Source organism: Pseudogymnoascus verrucosus (assembly GCF_001662655.1).
Source record: "Pseudogymnoascus verrucosus strain UAMH 10579 unplaced genomic scaffold scaffold_48, whole genome shotgun sequence".
Lineage (NCBI taxonomy): Eukaryota > Fungi > Ascomycota > Leotiomycetes > Thelebolales > Thelebolaceae > Pseudogymnoascus > Pseudogymnoascus verrucosus.
In genome coordinates, this window is record NW_017263699.1 from 71,090 (window position 1) to 95,114 (window position 24,025).

Genomic DNA, 24,025 nt, shown 5'->3' on the forward strand with positions numbered 1-24,025 from the left:
CCCGCGCCCCTCATCCCTCCCTCCACCTCCCCGATCCGACCATCCTCATTTTCGTAAAGATAGCCCATCACCTCCCCACTCTCCGCCGTCGTTCCTCGTACCTGCAATTAACCTCACTAAACCCACCCCCACCCCATCCCCTACACAGATCCCAGCCACATCCACCTCTCCGCCCCGTCCCTTCGCTCTAACCCATAAGACACTAGCGCATCCATCACATCTGCGCGCTTGGACTATACCCTTGACGCCCCCACCCAGTACTCTAACCACTCCATGAACGCTCCAACGCCCCCCCGACCCGATCACGGCACCACCACCCACAGCGAATTTAGATTTCGGTGGAACAGCGGCATGTAGCGCCGTCGGGGCGCCGTGGCTAACTTGCATACATAGGCGTCTCCTACGCACGGAGGTCTCGCGGGATCGGGAACGGACGGCTACAGGCGCTAACGCTGACGCCAGTAATAGTCCGAGCTAGGTGCCAAAACAGCACTAGAGGAGAGACATGGGGATGCCTGCGCTCCGCTGGCTGTTGATATGCAGACTTGCGGGGCGTGTTGTTGGATGTTGGTTTTTGGAGATTGCTCTGTGGACAGAGATGCTCCAAAGTGCAGGGGATGGGTGTTCTGTATATTGCGCTTCGGAGGAGGGGGCGGAATCGGGGAGGTTTTTCCACACGTGCGTTGAGAGGGTGGGAGAGAGGGAGAGGGAGAAGGAGCGGCAGTGGGAGAGATGGTTTTGTGGTGGTTTGGGGAAGGAGGAGGAGGAGGAGTGTCACGTGGTAGGTTGGTGAGAGTTTGAGACTCGAGGGCTTTCGCTCGGTTTTCCCCCGGTGGCCCCCCCCATGTAGGATTTGACTATGCGACGATGCGACGATACGACGCTGTACCCTGTTCTCATCCTGGGAAAGAACGTTCTTACGACTTCTACCTATTGGGATATCGCGGCTGCACTCCCTCCGGTCTGGAATCTTCCGTGTGTGTTGAGCCTCCAATGCTGGCTTTGCGGGGATAATCATGGGTTGGAGTCTTTGAGGGGGCATATGCGGTGTAACGTCGTTATAACGAACCTGTGGAGTATTGAGAAGGTTGGGTTCATGGGATTATAGAGATGCGGACCGGTGATGGTTTGTATGAGAACAATAGGTGGGTTTCTGTACAACGAGCACTTAGGCTCCTACACATACCGGTTTGTTGCTCTTATAACGAGGACTTCATCGTGATACATACAACCTATCAACCTATGAGTTCGGTATTTCTGAAGACGCGAGGGGTATATAACGTTCCTTTTCTGTTTTACAATACTCCCCTATACCTCCTCCAATGCCAAATTACCATGCGCTAAATAAATACTTTGACAAACAACACACAACCCCCCCAAAGCCCAACTTAGAACCCATACCTAAACGACGGGTGATCATCCCCCAAATTATCCTTCTCATCCCCCTCCAACAAATGATCCCTCTTCCCCGCATCCCTCTGCTTATTCTCCCACCACATACCTCCAACGTACCCCGTCGCCATCACCATCGCCGCGCACACCAGGCCAAGGTTGACGCGGTATCCCATATCGTAGAACGGTGCCTGGCTGCCCTGGAAGGTGAGGGAGGAGATAATACCGCCCATGTTCCCGAGACCCATCTCAAACCCGACAGCGAAAGCGATCTTGTACGATCCAGAGCAGTTGTTGACCAACAGCGTCCATAGTTGAGGCACGCTGATGTAGCCACCGATGGAGATGAGGTACAGCGCTGCGTAGCGGGCGTTGACGGATACGTGGCGCTGGTTGATCATGATAACGAGTCCGATCAATGTGAGCATCCAGCCGAACATGGCGAATGCGTAGCGATGGCGGAGCTTGTCGGAGGCGTAGGAGACGGCGAGCGTGGCGGCGCCGGAGGCGATGAAGATGGGGATGACGAGGGCTTGGATGTGGCGCACCGAGGCGGTGGGGTCGAATTGCTTGACGATGGTTGGGGCGAAGAGGTTGATGGAGTAGACGGCTACGATAGAGCAGATAAACATGAGGGTGCTATACGTAGTTAGTAGGTGTATGTAGGTAATAGTTTATAGGGGGCTAGGAAACGTACCAGATCCAGATCTTCCAGTCCAGGAGGATACGGCGCATTGCCTTTCCGTCGAGACGGTCCATGGATCCCACGGTGCCGTCGCCGCGGATTTTGGCCTTGAGGATGGCGCGCTCGGTGTCGGAGAGCCATTTGGCTGTCTCGGGCCAGTCGGACATGAGGAAATATGCGACGAGGGTGCAACCAGCTGTCATGCTGCCTTCGATGATGAAGATCCTGTAATTATTAGAGAGGCCGTCTAAAGTGTGCATGTCACGGGGAACTCACCAGCGCCAGCTCTTGTAGCCATTAGAGGAGTGGATGTCAGCGATGGCGAGGGCCAGAAGGCCACCGAAGGCACTTGAAATCGCGTTGCCGACCATGAGCATGTTGAGACGCCATTGCAGCTCATATCGGGGATAGTACTGGCTAAGGAGCAGGACGCTTCCGGGGATCAGACCAGCTTCGAAGATGCCGACGAAGAAACGCATGGCGACTAGGCCGCCCCAATTGGTGATCAGACCTTGGCCGATTGTGAAGATACCTAGGTTATATTAGAGACAGGGTGAGACATTGGAGGATAGTTGAAGCTCACCAAGTAAAAGAGTCTCAGCGCACAACACTGCCCGCGGGCTGACGCGCTTCATGAGGTAATTGCTAGGCACCTCAAACCCAACGAGGCCAATGAAGATGACCACAAGAGCAACATTGAACTGGTTGCTCTTGGGGTTCATATGCAGGTCCTTCTCGAGGCCTTGGATTTTGGCATTGCCAATGTTGACGCGGTCAATCAGCGAGCAGAACCAAAGAGCCCATAGCGGAGGAAGCAAGTGAAGATCCAACTTCCAGATCAATTTGCGATACTGGAAGGGCGTGAGGACGGGGACATCTGAGTTGACTGAGAGGGTCTCAGAGGATGTTGGGGACGAAGGCTTCGCGGAATCTGCAGCAACCACTGGGGATTTTTCGAGGTCTGACATCGCGAAGGATCTGCGCTCACTGACGCAAGGAGTGATGGGTAAAGAACGTTATAGGTTATGCTTTGTGATGTTGTGCGAAGGAAGGGGTAGATGTATTTGCGTAACGCGCACAGTCCTCGTGGGTGCCACGTTTTTGGCTCCTGTCTGACCTGCCAAACGAGTGTGAGGTGCGGAATGTTTTGAAGCCAATATGAGGGATGTGTCAAAGGGGATTGAAAAAGAACGGGACCAGCTGACGGGGCGCGCAAGACGGCATCGAGTGTATCACGGCAGCGTTCTATTGCCTTTCCGGTACCATGGTAAACATGGACACTTTGGCTTTAGCTGGGATCAGCCACAATAATGGCAGGAAGTCAATTTTACGGGAGTTGCATTGTGGTGGCCAGATTGGTCCTTGGAGGGGGGTGCATCGGCGGAGACCTCCGTTCTGATAGTCCAGAGCACGCATCGCTGCAGAGTAGTATGGACGTGCAGGCCCATTCGCAAGGTTTCCTCCAATGGAGTTAATTGCATTGTCTTCGCTGAACTGGAGGGAACGGTTTCAGGGTTAAAATCCCAAGGTCAAGGAGTGCCATCCATCCTGGAGCAGGAATATAGCATGGGTTGTTGTGAGAACCCACCCCCACTCTGCGCTCTGCACGCAGAATACAGGGACCCTGGCCGACGACAAGTCCGTCCGTCGCTGTATTCTTCAATAAAATTACGTGCCGGTAGCCGTATCCATGGGCACTGGGAAGAAAGCTGGCCACGAAGCAATCCGCCGCTTTTGAATCGTAGGAAAACTACACGTCCTGTGATCGACCTTCGCTGTCTCTTGCAGCTTGCACAGTGCGCGGGCGATGACAAGTCCTACGATGATCAGCCCCTGATTAACAACTTCTCGGCTGAATGAGTTAATTACTGGCAGAGTGAAGAATTTGCATTTCCCTTCTCAACGCCGACTGGGGAGTTCTGAATCGTGACAATAACAATAACAGGGGCGTTCGTAAGTGATGAAGTGGGTTTTCGTGGGTTTTTTGGTCCACTTTGGCGCAGTAGTCGCTCAGCTAGCCACACAGACAGCGGCTCGAAAGCCACAAGCAAATTCACAAGCAATCGTTGGCATTATAAGCGGCGACGATCCTGGTCCTGGCTAAAGTGTCCACTTACCACTGTGTATTACTGTGTTGATAAATCCACTCCCCTCTATTCTGCCGCCGCGTGTCGTATAATCTCTCCGGCGGTCGGATTCATGTCAACATTAACTTTCTTCGGAGGATTTCTTCACAATGCAATGCACTCCGCACACACGGTTAGTGTAAGTATTTGTTTAGAAACCTTCACAGGTAAGGTTATACAGCATGTGACTGATCATGCCGCCGGGACGGCAATGCTTCAATGGCCTGTTCGTCACAGCTACAGCGCGTGTGCCCGATAGAGTGAGTGCCTCTCATTGGAAAGCCATATGTTCCTTTCTTCCTTCTCATTCACCTGTTGGCTCTATAGTGCCAATGCAATCTCTGGTGAACGCATCCGAAGATGAATGTCTCAAAATAGTCAAGGGTTACCCCGGTACGCCGACAAGGCAGCTTCGCGGCCCTGTGGCTTCCTGCCATTGTTGTCCTCGGCCACCAGCCTATCAAATTCCCTTCTATTGATTCCCTCTCCTACTTTTCTCACCACAGACGCCAGTCCATCTTCAGCCCGGAAGCAACGATGCAGTGCCCGCCCCACTACTCGGTGACCAGCCATACGGGCCACGGAGTGTCTCGAGTTGTTTCCATCGCACAAGCCAGGGATGTCTCCAATGAGCCTCGATCGGCCCCTTTTACTTCTCCTTTCGCTTTGATCTCCCATCCCAGTTTTGACAGGCTCCACTGGCGATATAGTTGAGTATCGCAGGGATCGCGGGTTTCTCCTTGTGCAACGATGTCGATACAGATGCATGGCGGAACTCCTAAGTACCCTCGTTCTAACGCGGACCGAGCAGGCCACCACCGGGTTTACTCCTCATCGGTCGGTGTGATCCGGAGTAGAACGCAGGAACAGCTTAGATTTTGTTGTTGCCATCCTGTGAACGCTCGTTAATTTCCAAAAACGAGCACGCGGAGGTGGAAGCAAGGGTTCGCTAAACCGTGAACCAACCTTCCATATATTGAGGTCACGCACAAATGGATACTTGAGCCCGCCATATCCACCCTTTAAGCTTCAGCGCCTCGCCTTGGGGAGATCTTGGTCATATCAGATCCCACTGAGACACCTCTGGAATCGTCTTTAACTTCGAGGTCTCGCTCCTTCTTTTCTTCTAGTCGTTAAAGCAGCACACTTATCATGTCGTCGGCACACGCCCCAAACTTCTCTGATAATGCCGAGTCGACGGGGATGTTGTGGATTCATGTTGCGTTTCCGTTGACTTTTGTTGCGGGCATTCTGGTGGGAATTCGTTTCTGGTGGAGATATAGCCAGACTGGTTCTGTTGGGAAGTCTGACTGGTGTGTTCTTGCTGCGTTGGTGAGAATTGCTTTTGAAAGATTTTATAGACCTATCCTAACAAGTCTCTAGGTAAATGCTTTTATCCAACTCGCTGTTGGAGCCGTTGGTTTGTTGCATCTTGCCCAGCGTTGAACGAAATCTGACAACTCATTTAGCAATGCTTCAATGGGGTTTTGGTCACCACGTTCAGTACCTGATCAAGCATAATGGCATCAAATATGTCCAGATGTCTGGCATGGTAAACAGTATGCCTCTCAATTCTTCGTAACCCCACTAACACCGCCAGTACTTCTACATCTACCAAATCTTCTACAAAATGCTCGTCTCCTTCACCAAGCTCTCCTTCCTCTACCTCTACCTCGACATCTTCACCGGCCACCCCCGCTTCCGCACCATCTGCCAGCTAACAATCTACTCCGTCTGGGCGGCCCTCATCGCCTTCACCCTCGCCACCACCTTCCAGTGCGAACCCATCAAGTTCAACTGGAACAAAACCATCAAGGGCGGGCACTGCTTCAAGGCCCCGCCCTTCTGGTACGCCCACGCCGCCTGGAACACCGCCTTTGACATCTTCGTCTTCCTGCTTCCCATCCCCGTGATCCGCAGTCTTCAGATGGGACGGAACCAGAAAGCCGCCTTGATGGGCGTTTTCATCCTGGGAGCCTTGTACGTCTCCCTCTTCTATATTCCCATTTCCCCCACCCCGCCCCCCTTTCGAATATCTAATGAGATCCCATACTAACCCCCCCTCCCCACAGCGTCTGCATAACCTCCGTCATGCGCGTAATCTTCCTCGACATCGCCGCCAAAACCGTCACCGACGACATAACATTCAGCACCAACCGCGCCTTCCTCTGGACGCACATCGAGTCCTGCGTCGGCATCATCTGCGCCTGTCTGCCCACCCTCAAAGCGCCCATATCTCGCGCCCTCCCCAAACTCTTCCCCTCCTCCTGGCCCAGCGGCGATCGCTACAATCTCGAGGACGTGACGAAGGGGTCGGTGGCCGCCGCCGCGGGGAAGGGGACGTGGAAGGATGGGAGCGTGTTTGCGGGCAGTAAGGCGAGGGATTCGGATGGCGATACGCAGGGGAGTCAGGAGCAGATTATGGGGATTAAGAAGACGGTTGATGTTAGGGTTGTGAGGGGGGATGGGGGAGTGGGGGAGGAGGAGGAGAGGAGGCAGAAGGGGGGGAGGAGGGATCAGTTTGGGGAGCCGGTGTAGGGGTCTCGTGGACTGTGGTGCTGGTGCGCAAGTCTTGTTTTCTTGGGGTGGGCGTGTTTGGATAGAATGGCGGATAAAAAGGGGGACGTAGAGTGTATATCTCATGAATCGAGAAATGTCGATTGTGTAACTAGCAGGGAGAATAAAATGCGTGTTTTTTTATGTCATCTTCGAGCATTTTTTTGCTCCGTCTCATTGACGATTCTATTTACCGTCTAAGGCTCCCGTATTCTTCCCATTTCCCAACGAGATTACTATCATCCCGGCTTATGCACAGCCTGTGCGTTGCTGCTGCTACCTTTATCGCCTTGGCGGTTTCTCTTCCAGCAGCTGGGTTCTAGCTCGGACAGGGCGCCTGGCCTTCATGCCATCTCCTTCTTACTATTACGAGTAATGCGAGGGAGCCGTGTAACCTTTCCATGTAGTTACACAAACCCCCGGCGCGCGCCTGGCCACGGCTACTCCACTCCCCAACGTATTACGACGTTCGAGCCACGCCGTGGCCACGCGATGCACGCACTCCCCCCCGGCCTTCGCCGCAATGAAACCACATCCCATGAACAACCCGACCCCATAACCTTCATCTCCCAACCCCCATCATCCTACCTCCCCAACCCCCCAACCACCGCACTAACCATAACAGCAACCTCCCTCTCCCACTCCGCCATCCGCCTCTCATCCCTCATCTTCCCCGCCCCACTCGGAACCTGACACCCCCTCGCCACCGCCTCCGCCACCATATCTCTAACCGCACTCCTATTACTCTTGAGCGTCCTAGCTTGCACTCCCCCGGCCTTAACCAGCTCCTGCACGCGGGGCGACAAGGCCGATGCGAGGCTGCGCCAGAAATAGCTGGTTAGGCTACTTGTCTCTAGCGCTGCTAGGACGGGGACGAGGAAGTTGGGAGGCGTGGAGAGGGAGGGGAGGGTGGGGGCGTTGAGGGAGGAGAGGAGGAGTTCGAGAGCCACGAGGTTTTGGCACCGGGAGGAGACGAGGAGGAGGGCGTCGTCGAGGGTGCGGAGGACGCCGAGGGCGCGGATTATGGAGGTGGTTGAGGTGGTGAGGGCGACGCGGAGGTATTCTTGGATGGATTGGACCATCCACTCTGCTTCGAATCTTGTGCTTTTTCCTCTCTTCGGTGGTTGCGGGGAGAGTAGGTACAGTGTCTGTAAGGCGGAGGTGGCGCGGGACTTTGCGTCCTCGGCTTGTGCGTAGGTGCTCCCGGAGCCGGCGAGCGTTGACATGGAGAAATCCCGTACGACTTGTTGGGCTTTGGCGTGGAGTGATCGTTCAGCCGGAGCGATCAGTTCACGCTGCAAAGCAGCAATAGCGTGCACTTTCTCGAGGTTCTCGCCCTCTTCCCCAGGGCCGTTAGCGGCGAGCAGCGCGCGGCAGGAGAGGATTGTGTTTGAAGCCCGGACGGTGGAGCGGTGGTCATCTCGTGACTGGGCGTTGCGGGGCTGCTGCTCAGACATCTGGACTTCGAGCTGCCGCCCCAGTTGTAGGGCGCGGCCGACGGAGCGGCCTAGGCGGACGGTGTGCCATAAGCGCTCTGAGACGCGCTGGACTTCTTCAGCGGCTTCGTGGCGCGAGATGACTTCCTGCTCCAGGCGCTTGTAGGAGTCGTTCAGCGAGGCGGCCTGGGAGGAGAGCTCGCTGACGATGTGTTCTGAGGCGTGGGCTTGTGTTTCGGTGTGTGAGAGGAGGGGGAGGGCGGAGGCGGAGGTGAGGGTGTGGATGTGGGAGTCGACTTCTTGGATGTCGAAGAGGACGCGGGAGAGAGGGGTTGAGAGGTCGAGGGGGGAGTCAGTGGCGTTGTTGGTTGTGAGGACGAGGGTGTTGGCGAAGGCGGGGGCGGAGAAGGAGGGATCGAGGAAGAGCTCGTAGTCGATGTAGGAGGGGTCGGAGGCTTCGGCCTGGTTGTTGGAGGTGGAGGCCATTGTGGCGGGTGGTCGTGGTACTGGGATTGAGGTTATAATGGCTTTGGCATTGGGACTATGGGGAAGTCGAAAATGGTGAATGTGTTGTTATTGTGTTTCTGTGTTACTGTGTTAACTAGCCAGGTACATCAAAGATTTGTGAAGCTGTCACTCTAACACACACAGACCAGGGACCATCGGATGAATTGTTTCGCCGCGATCCGGAAGTTTATGGAAGCTTGGACCATGGGTGCGTCATGGCTTTTAAGTCCAAACGGCTTCTCCAAAGATCCTAAAAGGATGGAATGGTACGAGTACGAGAGGGAAGTTAGGGTTCAGGACGCTATATATTAATTATCGTCGAGATTATTAGTAGAAACAAGTCTAATTATCTTCTATAATAATTGAGATTTTGAAGAAAAACTGCAGCGTTATCATACTGTACATACAACAGTTCTGCACCCAGCCAAGACATCGACGGGTTCCCCGGACTAGGCCTGTCAGTAAAGCCTATCATAGCTTCCCCGACGTCAACTGTCAACACAACCAGTTCCCGTGCCTGCACCTGGCATTTCCATCAACAAATACCTCCAGCATATCATTATCACCCCTAGCAATCCCTCCAGCTCGAGCAATGTGCTCAATCGAAGAGTGAATGCGATTCTAAGCGCGAGACGACAACACTCATCCACGCCTCCGAAGCTCCGTCATTGTTACCACCACCCCCACCCACCACCAGGATGCCTCTCTTCGACGCGCGCGACATCCTCTCCTTCCCCGGCGGCAACAACGCCAGCGACACCGTCATCGCGGGGATAAACTTCAATCTCACCACTCTCCAGCACTGGAACTACACCCTCTACTCCAATGGGACCCTCTCGAACAACTCAAACTGCTTCCTCACCTTCGAGCCATACACCCCGCACCTCCTCGCCAACGGCACATTCCTCAACACGACATCATGCTACAGCCCCTTAAACGGCCTCGGGAACCGTGCGAAGCCCGGCATAGCCCTAGGTGTCTTCTTCGGCCTCAGCCTCGTCTTCACAATGATCAACCTGCGCAAGCACGGAAGGCTCTTCCTGCCATCTGAGAAGCGCTTCCACGCCATCGGGCGCCGCTGGCAGTGGTACTGGATGCTCTGGGTAGCCGGATGCGGGATGGCCAGCGGCTTCACCAGCGTCGACGTCGACCGCTACTACCTTCCCGAGTGGCCACTGATCCTCAACTCCATCTTCTGGTACCTGATGATCCCCAGCACCCTAGCCGTCGTATGGGAAAGCGTGCGCCACTGGGGAAGTTGGCAAGAGCGCCAAGTCATCGACCCAGACCCCTTCATCCTAAGCCAAAACGACAAAAGAGGCCGGAGGGAATTCTACATGCCCCTCGTCTTCTACGGCTTCGGCTTCCTCGTGAGTCCCCTAGCCTGACCCCTACACCCACCCACCCCCAAAATCGAAGAAAAAAATCACGCCACTAACACACCCCCCACAGCACTTCTTCATGGCCGTCCCCCGCAACTGGACACCAATTTCCTACCAACGCTCCCCCGACCAAACCCTCCAAGTCGCCGCTCCCCAAGCGACAGACGGGCGCTTCAAAGCCGGCGCCGTGTTCCTCTTCTTCGCCTGGTGCACCATCCTCTTCTCCCTCGCCCACTCCATGCACTACTACACCCCGCGCCCCTCGCTCTTCCGCACCATCCTCTCCACCCCCCCGGCCTTCCTCCTCACCCTCCCCCTCTCCCTCACAATAGTAGCCTACCAATTCCTCTCCGCCTTCTCCTTCGCTCACTCCCCGCTTAACCTCCACGCTTCCCCAGCAATAATCTACCCCCTGGGATGGGCACCAATCGTGTTCATCTTCATCATCCACGAAATAGCGGGGTACATCCACCCCAACGAAGACCGCGAACTAATCCGCCAACGCCGCCTCCGCGGCCAGGAACTCGACCGCGAAATGGGATATACGCGCAAACCCCCCTGGTGGCGCCGGTTGAACGGCAACCAAAACATGACCGTGCAGCAAGCCCTCGCCCGGAACGCTCAGGAAGTCAGCGGTACCGCTCCCAGAACGGCGGATGGCTCGGTGGCGAAAGATGATGTGGAGATGTCGCCTATGCTGCCGTCGAAGCGAAATCTAGATCGCGAGGTGAGGATTGATAATACACCCGCTGGTCGCGCGCTAGCGCGTCGCGAGGGCAGGAAGGAGGCGGAGCTGGATGAGGCGCTGCGAGAGGCGGCGAGAGCGCTGTTCCCGGCGCCGGCGGAGAGGAAGAAGACGGATCCGGCGTATTTGATGAGTGATGATTTGGAGGATCGCGGACGGCCGGGGGTGGGGACGGGGGCGGGCGTGGGGGGGGATGAGAGTGGGAGGAGTGGGAGTACGGGGAGTGTGGAGTCGGGGACGACGATGGTGGGGGCGAAGCCGCAGGTTGTTAAGAGTATGTTGGATATTTAGGGTAAAAAGGGGGGGATGGGGTTGTGGTTGGTCTTGATTTGGGGGGTTGGGATATTGGGATTTTGGGATAATTAGGGGGTATTTGGGATGGGATATAACTATGGCATAAAATGGTACATACACGGCGGCGGTTATGGGCGTGGGCACTCGAATTCGCTTTTTTAATATATATTGATTCATATACAACTTCTATACTTGCATTTTTTGTTTAGCAGCTGTGTATATAATTTCCTCTCTTCAAAAAAAAAATCTAAGTTCTTCTGGATATGCTGAATATAAGTAAAAATTCCCCTCCCACTTTCTACGCGTAAGAAACAACCGCATTCGGCGGACATCATATCATGTCCATCTCTTTAAATAATAAACCCGCTCAAGCACCCCCCTCAACACCCTCCATCCTCTCCCCCCTCTCCCCCTCAACATCCCTCATCAACCACCCCATCATCCCCCACAACGCCCCCATAGCCTCAACCCTCTCCTCCGCCTTAAAAAGATCCCACCACCTACTCCTCCACACCGTCACTCCCACCTCCCCCTCCTCCCCCCCATTCCCATGCCCATTCACCCCACCCCCCCCCGCCCCCGCACACCCCGGCCCCTCCCCCTCCCCATCCAGTCCCTCCAACCCCACCAAAACCCCCCTCCCAACCCTCAACCTCGAAATCGCAACATGGTGATTCAAACAACTCACCAAGAAAACATCATCCCACTCCGCCCCCGGTTCGCGGCCTATACACTGATAGCGCGCTTTTCGGTCCCAGGTCGTGGAGGGGGGGCGGAGCTGGCGGTAGGCGTCGTAGAGGGAGGTGGTTTTGCGGGTTGTGCGGCGTTTTGGGGGGGGGCGGGGGGCAGCGGTTGTGGGGGTGGGTGAAGAAGATGTGTCGGGCAAGTCCGAGGAGGAAGCGGAGGGGGCAGCAGCAGCAGCAGCAGCGAGAGTAGGCGCAACTGCCATACCTTCTTCTTTCCCAATCGGCCCCCCCGGTCCGCCGCCCCAGCGCGGTTTAAAACACCACCATTTCTCCGGATCAGCAGGATCGTATTTCCGCTCCTCCCTCCCCTCTCGATTTCGCTGCTGGGCAGCTACGAAGAGCGCGGCCGTTTCGCGTGCGAGATCGAGGAGTTCATCGAGGGGTTTATCGAAGGACGTTGCGTGCCGTGCGGAGAGAGCGGCGAGGGGTCCCTCGACGATGCCGCCGCGGGCGGAGAGCCGGTCGGAGGGCGTGCGGTAGATGAAGGATATATTTGTTGGAAACGAGGATGGCGGGGAGGAGTTGGGGAAGCTCGAGTTTGGTGGGGGGGAGAGGGAGGGACCGATGTGCAGACGCGGCTCGACGCGGGGGAGGGAGACGTTGCAGCTGAAATCGTAAGCGACTAACTTGACGAATGCGGCGAGGAGGGCGGCGCGGAAATCGGGAGGGGTTTGCGACCCGGTGCCGGAGCGGATGTGGATTCGTTGATGTACGGGTTCCGGGGCGTCGTCGGTGGCGAGCGGTTCGGGACCGGAGAGCGAGGTGTCCACCCAGAAGCCGGAGATGAGCTCGAGGTTCTTGAAGAACTCGTAGGCGTTGCCGAGGCGCGCGGTGGGGTGGGAGGGGGTGGAGGGGAGGCGGCGCACGGTGCGGAAGGCGGCGGGGTTGGGGGTGGAGAGTTCTTTCATGCGCTCGGTGTAGGTGGAGCGGCCGGGGGCGGGGCGGCCGTTGTTGAGTGGCAGCGGCGGGGTGGGCGGGAGGTCGTCGAGGTCGTCGGGGTCGGTGTCGGAGGGGTCGGGGAGGGGGGTTGACCAGGACGAGGGGGGGAGGAAGGAGGGGTCGGGGAGGAGGGAGGTGAGGGGTGCGTCGGGGATGATGTGCAGGCCGAGAGCTTCGAAGTGGGAGAGTTTTATGTCGGCTGGCCGCTGGATGGAGCGGATGTAGGTGCGGAGCGGGATGTCGTGTGGTGGGGGGGTTGCGGTGCCGGGGGCGCGAGGGAGGAGGGAGGGGAACCGGACGGGTGTTGGGGGGGGGATCTCATGCGGTTGGCTTGGTTCGGATGGTGATGCTCCTGGAGGACCTGTGGTGTGAAACGTTAGATGGGTGCCAAGCGCGTTTGAAGGGAGTGCGGATGCGGTATGCCCGCTGTATCCGGTGACGGATGCGGAATTGAGGATATGCGACGGGGGGATCCCGCGGAGATGGAGAGGGGGGAGGCGCGGTAATTCATGGAGACAGATGGCGGGTGAGTGCCGCGCGAACTGGAGGCCATTGCGGCGGTGGGGGAGGGAAGGGGGGGGTATGGGGAAAGGGAGGGGGGTAGGCGCATCGGAAGCCGGGAGAGCAGGCCACGAGGAGATGGTCACAGAACGGATGAACTCTCGGGAGTACCCTTCTGTCTATGAATGCTATGGACGCGCATTTATAGGCCGAAGGGCGGGGGTAGGAGGTAAAGATAGAGACAGTAGAGAGAGGTTGGTATGACATACCTTGAGCGGCTCCCGCTCCCGCGCTGGCAGCTTGGAGTATACCGCTGAACATGGCTGCGGGGAAATGGGACAATGACAGCTGGCAGTAGCTCAGAGATTGGCTGTCAGACAGAGAAAGATAACAGAAGCAATAGAAATCTTTTGTCTATATCATGTCGAGTAGCTGTGAGTATATGGTATATAGTATAGTACAGCCAGAGAGAGAAGCCGTTTAAATGTTTTTGAGGGGGTGATGTTTGTTGTAGTTCAAGAGTGTGGGGTTGGGCGGCGGTGGTGGCTTCGGTGTGGGACGGTGGGATGGCCCCACACACAGACACTAAGGTGACAACACCTGTATAGTTGTATAGTGGGACGACAGTGGAAAGATAGTAAAGGACCGGATTGGATAGTTGAGGACGGTACAGGCACAAGACTGGACAGTTAAGGATAATAGCTCCGACCGGGACGCCGGTTCACATCCGGGGACGCACGAGAATGCCAGATAGGGCAATTTGGTGTAATATATGCTGTGCGATGTTGTGCGGTTCCGGCGCGGTTGTACCTGCAGAGGCAGGGAAGGGGCAGTAGTAATAAAAAGGGTATTAAGAATCACACACTTGAGTTTCAATGCTTCAAAGAAGGGGTTCTGTGTGTCTTCGTTGAAAATTATATTTATATATCCATTTATTATTAGAAAATGTAAATATAAATGTCCAGTGTATATAAATATCTTTGTGATAGTTTGGTTCCTGGCGTCGAGGTGGGGTAAAATGTGTGCACGTGACAACCAAGGTCGATGTCGGCACAGTAATTACATTTCTCCGTCTTCCCCTCCAACATCCACCAACCAACCAACATATAACCACAAACATCAACCTCAAAATACAGTATATTATACGTATTATATTCGCATCAACTGCTGCTCGGACTTGTCTTAATTATGTAGTATTATGCCGTCTCTACCAAATTTTCATCTCGTCGTTGTGTGCATTTTCAACCCATTTAACCTTCTTCAGGGGCCTGTCAAGGATTATCCAGGATGCTTTGTTTCTGATTCCTCAAGCGAGGAGTCAAAGTGCTTCATGTATGTTACATCAACGCTAGTATTGGCCAACGTCACCGCCCATCTGGCGCTTCTGAGACGCCATAGCCCTCATCATCCCCTCACACATCCGCCATCCGCCCTCGATGTGACAGCGGCCTGTGACACTGGCCTCTGTCCATGACGCTTCGTCTGCGGTCTTGGATGTCTGGGGCGTAACATGGAGTAAGTAGCATGTCCCATTAGCGCTGATCAACCAGCGTATCTCCCCATTTCCTTACTCTCACTGTTGCTCGTCTTCTCTTCTCGTCAACGAACATGTTTATGGCCTCATTTTGACCGGCCTGTGTGCCTTTTTTCCATTTCTCAGCTGTTATCGTTCTTCACTTCTCACATAGCGACTGGTCGCTCTTTCTTTTTTCATCATGTCCCTGCCGGCAGGGGGGTTTATCACGACTCGTGATGGGAAGCGATGCACTGCGGTCCCGAAGACGATCAAGAGCAGTTCGAAAACGAGCACTCAGGCGGCAACGACAACCCAGAGTTCGGACAATAACAATATTAACGACGGCAATAACAACGCCAATAACGATTCCGATGATGTGGCCACAACAACGGTGAACCCCGCGGCGAATGTTGTGCTAGGCTCTCCCACGACAATTCAAGATGCTCCGGCGACGACGACAGTGGATCCACCAGCAACAACAGAAGATCCAGTCATCGAGACGCCGAGTGACACTGTGGTTCCGCCCACCACAACGCCAATAGCGGAGATAGATCCAGCGGCAGTTGCAGCTCAATTTGGCGTCACATCATCGACTCCGATATCAACCCCGACGCCAACAGAAACGCCAGCGCAATCAGCTCTGGCGCAAGCAGTACAGCCTGACCCAGAGTCGGTGACGGATGCTCCAATTATCGCATCTGATACGGCAACATCTGACAGTACGACATCTGATATCGCAGTCGTACCAATTGCAACCACACCGCCTGCGGCAGACTCTGCTGAGAGCGACATTGCATTCCCCACCGACCCAGTGGTCCCGTCCTCGACCAACAATCAACAGCTGATAGCCGTCATCCCAACCGTCCTAGCGGATACGCCCACACCCACCGGTCCCGGTTCAGCCGCCGAGTCCGCAACCCTCGAAAGCTCCAGCCAAACCGGCAAAGTCGCCGTCGGTCACCTAGTCGGCGGCATCGTCGGCGGCATCTCCCTCATCGCCCTCCTCGGCTGCCTCTGGCTCTACTTCATGCGCCGCCGACGCCGCCGCGACACCCTCACGCCCCTCTGGGTGCAATCCGAAAAAGGCCCCCCAGTAGCCTACTACGAGATCGACAACGCATCCGTCGGCCCCACCTCCCTCGGCTCAAAATGGAAAGCCAAAGCCACCTCACGCTACCACGGCGTCGTCGGCGGCTTCACGGCGCTCTCCTCAAAGATGGGTCACAAGCCCAGCCCGAGCGTCAACCTCAACCGCGGGAACTCCCAATTCCTCGCCCCATCATTCTCAACGCACAGCCGCTCATCCTCCTCCATCTCTCATCCCCCTACCGCCCTCACCCGCCGCGAACGCGCGAGGGATTGGTGGGATCGCCTCACCGCCGACGCGGTATTCAACTGGGCGCTTTCTCGCCACACTAAGCCTACCACCGCCGACCCACCATCGCATTTCACGCGTTCCCGCTCTGCGTCGCCGTCTTCAAGGCATCAGTCACAGGATCTAACACAGTACCTCGCCTCCAAAGACCGCGAGATGCGCGATGCTGGCGCCGCTGCAGGTTTGCCTGCTGATCACCGCCGGTCCATCTCCCTCCCGCCACCTACACGCTCGCGCGAGGACCTAGGGGATGGGAGTCTCGGAATCGATTTCTCGGACCTAGGGAACCCGTTCTCGGACCCGGCGCCTACAGCTGCTACACGCACACTAGCACCCAACCCCTTCGCCGACCCCTCGCCCGCCGCAGCAGGAGTATCACGGCCCCAGCCATCAGTGGGAACGACGTACGTCGCTGATGTTCGGAGAAGTAGGGGACAGAGCTTCAGCACACCCCGCCGCGCAAGTATCCGCACCAGCCGCGAGCGCAGCAGAGATCGAGACACCATGCTCAGCAGCGCCACGACCAACACGCGTCGCGGCAAGGGGCGGAGCGATCCCTTCGATCTCGAGCGTCCGGAACTCCTCCGCGGTGTCAGCGCCGGGACGAGGGGGAGCGTGTTGAGTGATGTCCAGGAATTGCCTAGTTCGGCGGGGAGTTCGTTGAAGGGGGGTGTTGCTGGTGGGGGTGGGGGGATGATGATGGGTGCTGTGGGGGATGGGGGGGAGAAGGTGTTGGGGGTGGGGTTGAGTCATGAGAGTTGGACGAGTAGGTATAGTCGCGGGAGTAGTGCGGGGTTTAGTGATTGGGGGGATCCTGGGCCGGATTTGGGACCTAGGGGTGGGTATGGGGGGGTGGGGACTGCTATGTGAGGGTTGAAGGTATCTTTTTTTGGTAGGTGAAGTGTTGGGTTGGGTGGAGTGAGGGAGTTTGGGGGGGGTAGGAAGGGGCGTTGGGGTGGGTGGGTGGTGGGTGGTGTACGAGGGGTGTACTGTACAGTACGGCTTCAAGAGGAGGATCCTGGGGATGGGGAAGAAGGGGGAGAGAGGCATATCATCAGCACAGCATGTTTTTCCATTCGTATTAATTGCGCAAAGAATTATTTCTGTACTCTGTACTCGTGTCTCTCCCTATCATATCATATCCCATCCCATTGACAATGTCCATGTGCAGCCCAATGCAGCCCAGCTCCATATCCCCAACTTATGCTATGCACAACATAAAACCAACGAACGGGGTATCCCAAATATACAACAGCATATGCTTGCTCTTCTGTGCCCTCTCTTTCCTTCCCTCTGCTTTGCTTGCCCCAAGATGGCGTATTGGCAGATACAGTAAATAGAATATATATAAAAACGCACCAACACCGTGCTAAATGATTTCCCACCCACACCCCTTACCCAACCCAAGCAACCCAGATCCCTTCCCCTGTTCATTAAAACAACACCACTCAAAATATCACACTCACGGCGGACTACCCGCCGCTTCAACTCCAATCTCAAAAGTAGATACGATACACCATCCATCCCCTTCTCCACAAACACGCAAAAAGCGCCAAAGCAAAAAAAAAAAAAAGGCAACAACTACGGATAAGCGCCCCTAATCTTCGAAAACAGCGTCGTGTCGAGGAAATTATAATTCGGATCCAACTCGCAAAACGGATGCTGATTCAGCAACGTATCAGCCGTAGGCCTTTCACCCGGAGATCTGCATTCGTGTTAGCACATAACTTTCTAAGAAACCTGGGCCAGGGGAAATTTGGGGGGGGGGGGTAGACTCACATCTGAAAGCAATCAAGCATCAAGCTCAAAGCATACGGGCTAATCGCATCACCAACATCATCCGGAATCGGCGGAGCCTCATTCAAGCTCCCCAGTTTATACATCGCCCCCACAGCCTCCTCCTTACTCCACGGTCTGCGCCCGGCGAACATCTCGAGGACCACGCAGCCTAGACTCCAGATATCGACTTTAGCGCTGTATCCGTCGCCCTGGGAGCGGACGACCTCGGGTGCCATCCAGAAGACGGAGCCTTGCATGTTATTCGTCGCGTCGTTGCCGTAAATGTCATCTGTCTTCTTGGAGATTCCGAAGTCGCTGATCTTGCATGTCCCGTCGAGGTCGAGGAGGATATTGTCAGCCTTGAGATCACGATGCAGGATCCCCTCGCGATGAAGGTACGCGAGTCCCGAAAGCGTCTGTCGCGTCAGCGAACTAACGACGGGCTCTTCGAATTTTCCGTGCTTGCGTAGGCACGACCCGACACTGCCACCGGAGATGTACTCGAGGAAAATGCTGATAGAAGTCTCCTTGCGCTCGCATCCGAGGTACTGCACGATATTGACATGATCAAGGTCCTTCATGGTGTCGATCTCGAGGTCAAGCGCAGCAACGAGCTCTTTCATCTTATTCTTATCGTTTCCTGCTGCCTTGGCGCTGACTTCCACTTGCTTGACCGCCAGGAAGTCGCCGGTCGTGGCGTTCATACCCAGGTAGACGCGGCCGTATGTTCCTTTGCCGATGAGCTGGCCCTTGAACCAGCGGAAGGTGGCTTGGCGCTTGGGGATCGTGTCCTGTGGGATGCTGGGGAGAACCATGCTGCCTCGCTGCGGCTTGATCTGGACGATGTTCGCGCCGAACATTTTGGTGCTCTTGCGGCGAAGGATGGTAGATGGTGCTTGTCCGCCCTGCTGGGATGGCTGGGTGAAACGCTTGTTGGCCTCATGCGCACCTCTGGCAACGTCACGGATGGACTTCATTCTGCCAAGTCCGCCAGATCGACCGACGTTCCTTTGGGCAACACTCTGGATAGATGGCGGTCGACGACTATCGAGTGTCTTTAGAGTCGATTCGTCAGATCCAAGCGTATCGCCATTACTGTAATACGACTCCGGGCGGTCTTCAGGGATGGGAGGAGGTGCGTTTGTAGGCATGGTCATCTGCGGAGCACCAGAGCTTGTAGGAGATGATGGTGGAGACGGTCCATGCCCTTCTTCGAGGACAGGCTGGTCCAGATCGAGATTAGGGAAGAAATCGTCGAGGTGGTTAAACAGCGCCTCAGCGGGAGGTCTGCTTGCCCAGACATCTTCCCTCGCAAACGATCCCCGACGAAGAATCCTACTCATATCCTCAGAACCTGCAGAAAATCCACCCGACGCAGCGGACCAGTTCTCAGACAATGCAGAGCCTGGAGTGCGGCGTTGCGGCCGCTTCCCACTTTTTGAACTGGATGCTTCGTTTTGTAGTTCGGGATTCTGTAATTGTTCAGCTGTAAGCCAAGCGTCTTTGTCTCGTCTCCCGCTACGCGCACTAGCAGTATTGCCGTCGTCATCTCCCATGCGTTTTGGCGGAGGTTCGTATGTGTTCTCGCCGAAGCTAACTTTACTCTTGGTTCTAGTGACGACCTTCAGGGCAGGGCGTTTGTCAGTATTCCGCTGCTCCGCCTCAGCAGCGCCCGAAGTGGCATCGTTCGCATCACCCCCGGTAGCACGGTTGGGGAGGATCTGGAAGAGGCCATCGTCAGAGTCATCATCAGAATCATCATCCTGTTGCGCCTGCTGGGGCCGCTCAAAGGAAACATGAGCCTCGGTAAAGTCAACGTTGGGCCCGTAAGATTTGCGCTCTCCAGCCAGGCTCAAGCCACCGCCAGGGGTACCAGCACTGCTTGGGCTAACATCCACCGGCGAAACACCTCTGCGCAGTTCCTCTTGTCTAAATTTAGCAATAGCTGCACTTTGACCATCTAGTGGAGCACCACCATTCTCTTCAAGCTTGTAGTCGGGAACCATAAACGGCGTATCTCCCTTACCCCATGTCAAGCTGCCTGGTGTCCCACTTGATGACCTTGGGCTGTTCCGACCTGACGCCGAAGGGCCAAACTCAACCGTTGACATTGCTGATTTAGACTTGTCGTCGGTGGTATTTGCACCTGGACTTGGTTGGCTGACATGGAGCAGATGGTTGCCCATGCCAACAAGAGCTGCTCCAATGCCGCCACCGGGGGATGCCTTTCTGTTTCGTCCAGTGTCCTGAGGGAAAGTCTGAGTGCGTCCAGCTGACGTTGCTGGTCGGACCTCAACATTTACAGGCCCTATAAACCCAGCAGATTGAGCAGTCTTCTTGCTCAGTGAGTTGGCCTTGATCAACGTAGCTGACTCTCCGGGTGGAGGCGGTGGCTTTCTCTGCGGGTAGAGGTTGTCCACCTTCTTGTCTTCGAAGGGCGAGCCTCTTGGCTTGTCGAAGTCAACATTCCTCGTGCCTACAATGCCCGGGCTACGTTCTTGTGTTGGATCCTCTTCAAATGAGAATTCCTTGGTTGTCTTCTTCTTAGACTGGAAGGCGTGGTTCTTCTTCTCGGTTTCGGCCTTGCGGTTATGAGGCGGCGATGAGTTTGATCGGCGTCTTTCTCCATTTAACTGATTAACTTCATCGTCATTATATGAGCGGCCATGGTGCCCTGCTTCCTGTGGGAAGTTCGAACTCAGGCCAGCAGAATCAGGCGGGCGCAGGTGTGTGACTGAAGCTGGTGGGGCGCGCACGAGTATCTTTAATCCTCCATAGGCATCTGCTCGCATCTTTTTGTTGACAATCAGTTTACTGTCATCCAATGCCTCCTCATGGTCTATTTTCCCCAGCTCAGTCATGTACATTAGGGTATGGGCAACATCCTGAATCCCAAGCGTGTGACAGAAAATCAGTCGAATATCATAAGCAGAGTCGGCATCAGTGATATCGCAAAGTCGGTAGTTCAGCCCGTCCAAGGTTACAAGGACAAAAAGTCTACTGGCCGGATTTGGGCGCTTTCCACGGTACGTAGTGTGTGGGAATTTATCGTTCTCCAAGGCAGAATAGCTCGATGCCTGTCTATCAAGAGATGTTTCGCTAGCCGCTGCCTTCGCGTTATGGCCATATTGCGGGGCTCTGAAGCTAAGAGAGGGACTTGTTGGAGAGTCAAAGTGGTGATCGTCAGGCGAAGGTAGTAAGCCCTCTTCCTTCGGCTTGGGCTTCTTTCGCAAATACTTGAGGAAGCTTTTCGATTCTTTGGCTGAACTCGGTGCTTCGGATCTGTAAGAGCCAAATTCCGACTCGAGCGGCGATGGGCGTGTTCCTTCCTGTCCATGGCGTCGCTGCGCAGCAGCAAACCCTGCTTCGCCAACTGCTCCTGCCATTCCGGATCTGAAGGCCTGGCTAATCGCTGGAGAGACCCCCGACCCGTATATTGCTGTGCTAGACGAGACGGAGTCGGTGCTATTGCTAGCGCGGTGCCCAAATGTTGCACTATGCGGAGAAGCAGACAGCTTCCCTTGAAATGTGGGTACATGCGTCGCAAACGATTGCCCTGGGCTCCCGCTTTTTGGGCTGCCTTCCGTGCGTAATGCAGGTCCCATAAAATGCCCGCTTTCCGACATGTCAGCGCTCGCATTAGGGCTGTGTCTCCGAGAGGGGTCACTGCCATCAAGCGACTTCAACATATTCCGATGGCCACGACTATCTACCGGGCTGTCGTTCGAGTGATAGAAAGTGCCGGTGTAGTTCGGAAGAGTTGTGCTTCGATTCTGAGATGTAATGCGCTTTTCAACCCCTGGGCTCGGCACATTGAACATGGATTGTTTATCAGGGCTCTCGTCGTCGGGGTTGGCTGTGCTGGGAGTTGTCACGTAGGTTTCCCGCGTCATATTTGGAGAAGACCCTTGAGTGTGATCAGCACCAGCGTTGAACGAATTTGCAGAGTTTGATTCTCGTCGGCCGTGCGAAGATCTACCAGCAGGTTTTCCGGTGGTAATCTCGCGTATCAATTTGCGCATCCGTTTGCCCTCTTCTCGTTCCCGAGACTGGTCCCAGCCTGTTCCGCTGGATGAACATTGCTTTGCCAGCCGGGGGTAAACCTGCTGGTGCATCATACCGAAATTAGCACGTCCGCCGTGACCAGTACCAAGTTCAAGGAAAGTAGAGCCGTGCACTTCTAACGCCTTGAATGTCTCTTGCCAGTCTGCAGAGAAGTGGTTCTTAGCTAGCCATAATAAGACACGTTCCAACGGCCATTGAGCAGCAAGCTCAATTTGAGCCTGTGTCAGAGCCGGGGCAGCATTGGTATTGTTCATGTTGCCAGGCTCGGCTACTAAATCCCCTGATTGAGTTATAGTATTGCTTGGCGTTGCTGTTGTCGGTCTGGGGCCATACTCTTGACCAGGCACGTGCGTGTTATTTTGTCTAATTGTGGACGTTTGTGTCTGATACAGCCTCTCGCGGTCGTTGTAGAAGCTGCTTGGCCCTTCATCCATAGGTGTCGTTAGGCCGCTTTCTGTCGCAGACCGGCTAGTAGCTCGGGAGGTTTCTGATACGGCAGAGAACTCTGAGCCGTCGGCACTGCCGAAACCAGGGATTCCGACACCAACACCAAACGACAACTCGCCCGCGTGTGGGATATAGGTCGCTGACATCTGAGTTTCATTTGCCTGTTGTGTCTGAAGTCTGGTCAGAGGTGCGGCCATGTTCATCTGATACTGTTGACTCGGATTGTATGTTTGGTACTGGTTATTGGCCGATGCTTGTAGTGGGGGTGGGCCGGGATATTGTCGAGCATCATAGGCACGACCCCAGGAATTCTGCCAGCCACCCTGCATAGGATGGGCACTTCCAGGAGGCGGGGGTGGTGGAGGCAGCATCATCCCGTTTGAGTGCTGTTGTGGTTGTCCTGGTCCAGGCCTGGGTGGTGGCGGCGGAAGCGCCATCATATGGGTTTGCTGGATGGGAGGTGATTGTAAGGGTGGTGGAGGCGGCGGGACATACCCTCCCGGCCGCTGCCCTGGTTGATACATTGGCATATTCGGCCCTGCCCGCGTCGCTGGTCGATATGAGTTGCTGTTGTTCTCGATGGTATGAGGAGGAGGTGCTGTCTCGGCTGTAAGCGCCCGAGGTCGTCGTCCTGTGCCGGGGGGGTAGATAGAGCTCGAGGCGCTGAGGCTAGGATATGGAGATCCAGAACCGTGAGACGGTATGAGAAGTGAGCTCGGGCTGCTAGCAGCAGTATAATATGTAGGAACGTCGTTCAGAATAAGGTCGTTCGGGAATGCCCCTCCTTCATTCGTGGTCCGGGTCCCAGGTGAAGCGCTGCGGTTTATGTCCGAGTAGTTCGAACGTGTTGATGATGATCGTTGGCGGGAACTTGTCATCGCAATCCATTCATCGTCGGGGCCAGCAGTACCAGCCTTTCCAGCCTTTGTAGTTCAGACAGCAATGTCCTGAACGGCTGTTGGCATAGCACGATGCGGGTGGCAGCCGCGTCAATATTTGACAGCGCTGTTTGGAAGTCAAGCAGTGGCGTTTCGAGCTGCATGCGCCCTTTACCGCGTCGGCGAGTAGAGTCGCGTTTCAAGAAGGTGGTGTTTGGTTTGAATCGACTATGCGATCCTAATTCTTCGATGTGACCCTTCAGGTCTCGATTCGTTTGACAGCGATTGTTGTTGTTCTCCCGTTTACAGAACTGGTGAAGCCTCGCTACGAGCATACTTTGGGTAGCCACTCAGCTTCTGGGATACCTATGGTTTCTAGACCGTTAGGCGCTTTGACCCTTAAAAAGGTGCACACGGGGGTTTCCGTTCGCCCTAGGAAACGAGGTACAGGGCCTTAACTAAAATAAAAAATAATTTCGTCCCCAAATATGATATTTATTTGTGTTAAATGCTAAAATCTAATTATAAAAGACGGGTTATTTGCCCATCGTTTATTAGTCATATTTATATATAACGCGCCGTTGTGGTACTGTTTATTTGAGAGCTAGGGATTTTGGCCACGATAACTACGTAGTATTTGATATTTTTTGCTGGCT

General features: G+C 55.2%; 7 protein-coding genes across 7 annotated transcripts; 3 read left to right on the top strand and 4 right to left on the bottom strand.

Moving 5' to 3' along the window:
* Positions 1-1,283: 1,283 nt before the first annotated feature.
* Positions 1,284-6,191, bottom strand: VE01_08660 (uncharacterized protein). Its single transcript, XM_018278081.2, has 6 exons — positions 5,711-6,191; positions 3,947-5,656; positions 2,661-3,894; positions 2,354-2,609; positions 2,090-2,302; positions 1,284-2,031 (listed from the first exon to the last, which is right to left on the bottom strand). Exons 3-6 carry the CDS (start codon positions 3,043-3,045, stop codon positions 1,389-1,391), a joined length of 1,497 nt encoding a protein of 498 aa, XP_018127172.1. The 5' UTR covers positions 3,046-3,894; positions 3,947-5,656; positions 5,711-6,191; the 3' UTR covers positions 1,284-1,388.
* Positions 5,014-6,741, top strand: VE01_08661 (uncharacterized protein; the record flags this gene model as incomplete). Its single annotated transcript, XM_018278082.2, has 5 exons — positions 5,014-5,535; positions 5,587-5,623; positions 5,673-5,755; positions 5,804-6,183; positions 6,276-6,741. The coding sequence occupies exons 1-5, from the start codon at positions 5,356-5,358 to the stop codon at positions 6,739-6,741; spliced, it is 1,146 nt and encodes a 381-aa protein (XP_018127198.1). The 5' UTR covers positions 5,014-5,355.
* Positions 6,742-7,343: 602 nt separating this feature from the next.
* On the bottom strand, positions 7,344-8,802 carry VE01_08662 (uncharacterized protein; the record flags this gene model as incomplete). Its single annotated transcript, XM_018278083.2, has 1 exon — positions 7,344-8,802. Exon 1 carries the CDS (start codon positions 8,679-8,681, stop codon positions 7,344-7,346), a length of 1,338 nt encoding a protein of 445 aa, XP_018127242.1. The 5' UTR covers positions 8,682-8,802.
* A 407-nt stretch (positions 8,803-9,209) lies between these two features.
* Positions 9,210-11,320, top strand: VE01_08663 (uncharacterized protein). Its single transcript, XM_018278084.2, has 2 exons — positions 9,210-10,072; positions 10,155-11,320. The coding sequence occupies exons 1-2, from the start codon at positions 9,401-9,403 to the stop codon at positions 11,118-11,120; spliced, it is 1,638 nt and encodes a 545-aa protein (XP_018127199.1). The 5' UTR covers positions 9,210-9,400; the 3' UTR covers positions 11,121-11,320.
* On the bottom strand, positions 11,275-14,433 carry VE01_08664 (uncharacterized protein). Its single transcript, XM_018278085.2, has 2 exons — positions 13,579-14,433; positions 11,275-13,169 (listed from the first exon to the last, which is right to left on the bottom strand). The coding sequence occupies exons 1-2, from the start codon at positions 13,628-13,630 to the stop codon at positions 11,491-11,493; spliced, it is 1,731 nt and encodes a 576-aa protein (XP_018127241.1). The 5' UTR covers positions 13,631-14,433; the 3' UTR covers positions 11,275-11,490.
* Positions 14,434-14,619: 186 nt separating this feature from the next.
* Positions 14,620-17,070, top strand: VE01_08665 (uncharacterized protein; the record flags this gene model as incomplete). The annotated part of the gene is made up of 1 exon (XM_018278086.2): positions 14,620-17,070. Exon 1 carries the CDS (start codon positions 15,025-15,027, stop codon positions 17,068-17,070), a length of 2,046 nt encoding a protein of 681 aa, XP_018127195.1. The 5' UTR covers positions 14,620-15,024.
* A 532-nt stretch (positions 17,071-17,602) lies between these two features.
* Positions 17,603-23,671, bottom strand: VE01_08666 (uncharacterized protein). The gene is made up of 2 exons (XM_059463992.1): positions 17,980-23,671; positions 17,603-17,905 (listed from the first exon to the last, which is right to left on the bottom strand). The coding sequence occupies exons 1-2, from the start codon at positions 23,367-23,369 to the stop codon at positions 17,782-17,784; spliced, it is 5,514 nt and encodes a 1,837-aa protein (XP_059319421.1). The 5' UTR covers positions 23,370-23,671; the 3' UTR covers positions 17,603-17,781.
* Between the last annotated feature and the right edge of the window lie 354 nt (positions 23,672-24,025).

What these genes read in the sequence shown, in the direction of transcription:
- VE01_08663 (XM_018278084.2), top strand. Translation starts at nt 9,401, where the DNA reads ATGCCTCTCTTCGACGCGCGCGACATCCTCTCCTTCCCCGGCGGCAAC. An exon ending in TCTACGGCTTCGGCTTCCTC is followed by an intron (nt 10,073 to 10,154) that starts GTGAGTCCCCTA and finishes CACCCCCCACAG; the next exon opens with CACTTCTTCATGGCCGTCCC.
- VE01_08664 (XM_018278085.2), bottom strand. Translation starts at nt 13,630, where the DNA reads ATGTTCAGCGGTATACTCCAAGCTGCCAGCGCGGGAGCGGGAGCCGCT. An exon ending in GGGAGCGGGAGCCGCTCAAG is followed by an intron (nt 13,170 to 13,578) that starts GTATGTCATACC and finishes TTCACACCACAG; the next exon opens with GTCCTCCAGGAGCATCACCA.
- VE01_08666 (XM_059463992.1), bottom strand. Translation starts at nt 23,369, where the DNA reads ATGACAAGTTCCCGCCAACGATCATCATCAACACGTTCGAACTACTCG. An exon ending in ATGCTTGATTGCTTTCAGAT is followed by an intron (nt 17,906 to 17,979) that starts GTGAGTCTACCC and finishes ACACGAATGCAG; the next exon opens with ATCTCCGGGTGAAAGGCCTA.
- VE01_08660 (XM_018278081.2), bottom strand. Translation starts at nt 3,045, where the DNA reads ATGTCAGACCTCGAAAAATCCCCAGTGGTTGCTGCAGATTCCGCGAAG. An exon ending in CGCTGAGACTCTTTTACTTG is followed by an intron (nt 2,610 to 2,660) that starts GTGAGCTTCAAC and finishes AATATAACCTAG; the next exon opens with GTATCTTCACAATCGGCCAA. An exon ending in GGCTACAAGAGCTGGCGCTG is followed by an intron (nt 2,303 to 2,353) that starts GTGAGTTCCCCG and finishes TAATAATTACAG; the next exon opens with GATCTTCATCATCGAAGGCA.